Below are 5,000 nucleotides of genomic sequence, written 5' to 3' on the forward strand. Positions count from 1 at the left end.
TTAGGAGCCCTGACGTAGAGGGAGGAGGAGGCTGAGAGGAGAGGAAATATTGAGACTTACGCTTAGATTAGGGACAGAAGGTGATGGATGCTTGGTGATAAAAGGTAAAAACAGACAGGAGAAGAAGGAAGAGGAAGAGAAGAGAGGAGACAGGGTAGAGAAAAAAAATCGAGAATTACGAGCCAGATTAGGACTAGAAGGTGAATCTTGGCGTTAAAAGGTAAAAAACAGGAAGGTTTATTACCCTCGCCAGCTCCTGCCAAGCCGCACGTCTGGCAGCGGGGAGAAAGTGAGAATGGGAAGACTCAGCTGGTCCAAGCCCCGCCCACCCGGCTGGACGCGGTGAAGGGTTAAGCCTTTCGGGTCCACAGCACACATATTTAAGGCTTTCGAAGGAATTATGGGCATTTCCAGGGGTACTTGAATGACCCTGGTGGTAGTTTGATCTTTCCTCTGTGTCTTGAACATAAGAAAATACTCATTGGAACCCGAATGATCTCCTTTTTGGCCTTGGGAAACGGTTGATGTGAGGGGCGGCAGCGTCTGACGATACAAACCTTAACAATCGTATTATCAAACGTTTGTGGCTATGTTACAAACGTTTTTCAAGGGCAGAGAAGAGCTAGGTCGGGTTGTCATGAGCGTTTCTCCCGTTCACAGCGCGGAGGCCTTGCAAAACTACCGCCAGGCTCAGGAAACCACCCATGGGAACTCCGACAACTTCTGCGAGAGCCTTTGGAAATAAATGGACTAAACTTTCGAAGAGTTTGACAATATAAACTTTAGACTTTTATTTTCAAGCATTCCGGGGCTCACCCACCCACGCTTGATAAGGCCTTCGTAGAGAGTGTGTTAGTATTGCCATGGGTAGTGTTGTGAGCCTAGGGATAGTTTGACAAGGCTTTGGTAGAGGAGGTTGTGTTAGTATTGCCATGGGTAGTGTTATGAGCCTGGTGATAGTTTGACAAGGCTTTGGTAGAGGAGGTTGTTGTGTTAGTATTGCCATGGGTAGTGTTATGAGCCTGGTGATAGTTTGACAAGGCTTTGGTAGAGGAGGTTGTTGTGTTAGTATTGCCATGGGTAGTGTTATGAGCCTGGTGATAGTTTGACAAGGCCTTGATAGAGGAGGTTGTTGTGTTAGTATTGCCATGGGTAGTGTTGTGAGCCTGGTGATAGTTTGACAAGGCTTTGGTAGAGGAGGTTGTTGTGTTAGTATTGCCATGGGTAGTGTTGTGAGCCTAGTGATAGTTTGACAAGGCTTTGGTAGAGATTGCAATGTTGTGTTAGTATCGCCATGGGTAGTGTGATAGGCCTAGGGATAGTTTGACAAGCCTTTGGTAGAGTCATCTCCACTCATCTCCTTCCATCCAGCATCCCTCTCATCATCTCTCTTAGTCATCTCCACCGCTCATCTCCACTCATCTCCTTCCCTCCAGCATCCCTCTGTCAGTCATCTCCGCTTATCTCCCCTAGCAGTCATCTCCACTCATCTCCTTCCCTCCAGCATCCCTCTGTTAGTCATCTCCGCTCATCTCCCCTAGCAGTCATCTCCACTCATCTCCTTCCCTCCAGCATCCCCCTGTCAGTCATCTCCGCTTATCTCCCCTAGCAGTCATCTCCACTCATCTCCTTTCCTCCAGCATTCCTCTCACTCATCTCCACCACTCATCTCAACTCATCTCCTCCACTCATCTCCATCCATTCCTCCAATCAGCATGCTCCCTTTAGTACCCCCCCCCGCCCCCCTCCCCTCCCTATCCTCCGGCGCCCCCCTCCCCCCTGAAGCGGTCGGCCAATCAGGCGGCTCCTCAGGGCACGATCCACCAATAGGAGTGCAGCAACGCGCGACCTACTTCTCCGGGGCGGCCAATGGAGTCTCCTCTTTAAACTCTCTCTCTCTCTCTCTCTCTCTCTCTCTCTCTCTCTCTCTCTCTCTCTCTCTCTCTCTCTCTCTCTCTCTCTCTCTCTCTCTCTCTCTCTCTATTGATTTCTTGAGCTCATTGAAATTCAGTCTTTTTTTTTTTTTTTGCTCTCGCTTTCTCTCTCTCTCTCTCTCTCTCTCTCTCTCTCTCTCTCTCTCTCTCTCTCTCTCTCTCTCTCTCTCTCTCTCTCTCTCTCTCTCTCTCTCTCTCTCACGTAATGTACATAAATTTTTTTCTCTCCATAAAAGAATTGCATTATATATTTCTCTCTCTCTCTCTCTCTCTCTCTCTCTCTCTCTCTCTCTCTCTCTCTCTCTCTCTCTCTCTCTCTCTCTCTCTCTCTCAAAAAACAGAGAAATGTATGAAGGTATTTTTTTCTCTTTCTTTCTTTTGCTTCCTTCCTCCTCCTCCTCCTCCTCCTCCTCCTCCTCCTTCTCTTCTTCCTCCTCCTCTTCCTCTCTTCCTTACTTCTTCTCCCTCCCTTTCTTCTTTTTCCTCCTCCTCCTCCTCCTCCTCCTCCTCCTCCTCTTCCTCCTCCTCCTTTTTCTCTTCTTCTTCCTCCTCCTCTTGCTCTCTTCCTTACTTCTTCTCCCTCCCTTTCTTCTTTTTCCTCCTCCTCCTCCTCCTCCTCCTCCTCCTCCTCCACTTCCCTTAGTATTAGTCAATAAATTCTTAGATAAAGGAATGTTATGTATACTCTCTCTCTCTCTCTCTCTCTCTCTCTCTCTCTCTCTCTCTCTCTCTCTCTCTCTCTCTCTCTCTCTCTCTCTCTTCTTATCTCACCATTAAGCTCTCCCATTCTCCTATCTCTCTCTCTCTCTCTCTCTCTCTCTCTCTCTCTCTCTCTCTCTCTCTCTCTCTCTCTCTCTCTCTCTCTCTCTCTCTCTCTCTCTCTCTTTTTATTTAAACAGGGCTTACAGAGGATTGTGCTAAAGTTGAAGGTTTTAAGCTTCATCTATCGACAGCTACATACAAGACACATTGTATTACAGCCTAGAAGTCCTAATCCAGCTGTTCACCTCCCGCTTGAAGTCTTGAAGTGACACGCGATGGTGGAGGTCGGTGTGGCGAACAAGCTGGTTCCACAGGCGGCTGTAGCGGGGCTGGAAGGAGCGGAAGTGTCCTGGAGAAGGGTACAGCCACTTGTTCCTGTCTGTGGGGTGCTGCTCGGGTGGAGTGTATGGGGGTTGGGGGCGCGGGGAGCTTGAGAGCTGCCAGGTGGGGTGTGTTTAGGTTGTGTGCCTTGAACATTACACACAGGCCTGCCATATCCCTGCGCTCCTGGAGAGGTTGCAGGGAGCCACGCGGGTGCTGAGGACCTGTGCGCTGTATATCTCTCTCTCTCTCTCTCTCTCTCTCTCTCTCTCTCTCTCTCTCTCTCTCTCTCTCTCTCTCTCTCTCACCCATAGATCCCAAACCCATTTTCTTTATCCTTCCTCAATCCCCTCTCTCTCTCTCTCTCTCTCTCTCTCTCTCTCTCTCTCTCTCTCTCTCTCTCTCTCTCTCTCTCTCTCTCTCTCTCTCTCTCTCTCTCTCTCGAACTTCTCTCATACTTAACTTTCCTCCTCTTCCTCGACCTCGTATCTCTCCTCCTCCTCCTCCTCCTTCTGCAATTCTTTATACTATGCTTCCATTTCAAGCTCCTCCTCCTCCTCCTCCTCCTCCTTCTGCATTTCTTTATACTATGCTTCCATTTCTAGCTCCTCCTCCTCCTCGTCCTCCTCCTCCTCCTCCTTTATCACATCTTTTTTTCTTCCTCTTCCTCCTCCTTTTCACCACCCCTCACCGCTGTGCTCCTCTTTTCCTCCTCCTCCTCCTCCTCCTCCTCCTCCTCCTCCTCCTCCTCCTCCTCCCAAGTTACGATGCCTCAGGACTTTTATTTTGTGGATATGATGCTTCTTTATGTATGGGTAGAGGAGGAGGAGGAGGAAGAGGAGGAGGAGGAGGAGGAGGAGAAGGAAGTCGCAAAAGGTAAGTACAGTGAAAGAGGAAGAAGGAAAAAGAATTATCATAGTGGGTTTCAGATGTGGAGGAGGAGGAGGAAGAGGAGGAGTAGGAGGAGGAGGAGGAGGAGGACTTCTATACGTACTCATGGATACGTTCAGTTCAGTCCCGACGCAGCAAAGAGACGGTCAATGCGATGCTTAAAGGAGCTGAATGTTTCCGCGCTACCTCCTGTCTCTCTCTTCCTGGGAGGGCTTTGGATAGGCGGTGGCCGAGAGGTCATCGTGCGGGCGTGGTGAACCCGTGGACCTAAGTTCGAGTCCTACCGAAACACGCTGATTTTTCAAACTGTCGCCGTGTCTGAAGGTTACCCACATGCTGCCCAGACCTTCAGCGACTTGGGTCAGGGGGAGCACCGGGGGCAGCATGGGCCAGGCAAGAGTCACGGCAGGCGCTATAAAGAAAATTCGCGTGCTCCACTACCGGGCTGGGGCAAAGCTGGCAACAGGCCTCGACTCAGTGTCACGGAGTAGTCGCTGGTTCAAGAAGGCACTCCAGCGATGCCCCGTGACCCTGCGAAGACACTGGGGCCAAAGGCATCGACAAGCCTCTACAAGCCACTGTTCAGCGTCCGTGCCTCACAGCCGCACACTAAGACAGGGACCATACGCGACGTCTAATCTTTGACCGCCTGCATATATACGCATATAAACGCCGTATACTCGTGCTGAGTGGGCCAGGCCAGCCCCTAGAGTGACTTCCTGGTGAGACCCGCCATTGTTATGCACGACGCTGCCGAGGTGTGAAGCTTGCCGTGACCTTGACATCCTCACCACACGCATGAACCATGACCTGGCTGTGTCACCGGCAACCCTCCACACGGCTGGCCCTTGGCGAGACCCAGAAGACCTTCAGGCCTTCCTCGGGCACCACTTCGAGAGCCAGCACAAGGAACGAAAAAACTCTCTCTCTCTCTCTCTCTCTCTCTCTCTCTCTCTCTCTCTCTCTCTCTCTCTCTCTCTCTCTCTCATTCACTCACCGGGGCCCGTGATGGTGATGGCGGTGGGGATGGTGGTGGTGGTGTTGTCCCTGGTGGGGTCGTCGGGGGAGCGCGTTGGGGTGGGGCAGCGCGCC

The 5,000-nt window shown here is 51.0% G+C and overlaps 1 protein-coding gene across 8 annotated transcripts in view; it reads right to left on the reverse strand.

Annotated features, from left to right (window-relative positions):
• Positions 1–5,000, reverse strand: part of LOC126986481 (solute carrier family 12 member 6-like) — a 95,006-nt gene that overhangs the window by 27,438 nt on the left and 62,568 nt on the right. For 2 of the 8 annotated variants that reach the window (XM_050842701.1, XM_050842702.1), the window contains exon 2: positions 4,906–5,000. This exon is cut by the window's right edge. The exons of the other annotated variants lie outside the window; for them this stretch is intronic. In XM_050842701.1, the coding sequence (XP_050698658.1) occupies positions 4,906–5,000 (95 nt within the window). The remainder of the gene's footprint in view (positions 1–4,905) is intronic. 8 annotated transcript variants of the gene reach the window in all.

This window comes from Eriocheir sinensis, chromosome 61 (assembly GCF_024679095.1).
Source record: "Eriocheir sinensis breed Jianghai 21 chromosome 61, ASM2467909v1, whole genome shotgun sequence".
Lineage (NCBI taxonomy): Eukaryota > Metazoa > Arthropoda > Malacostraca > Decapoda > Varunidae > Eriocheir > Eriocheir sinensis.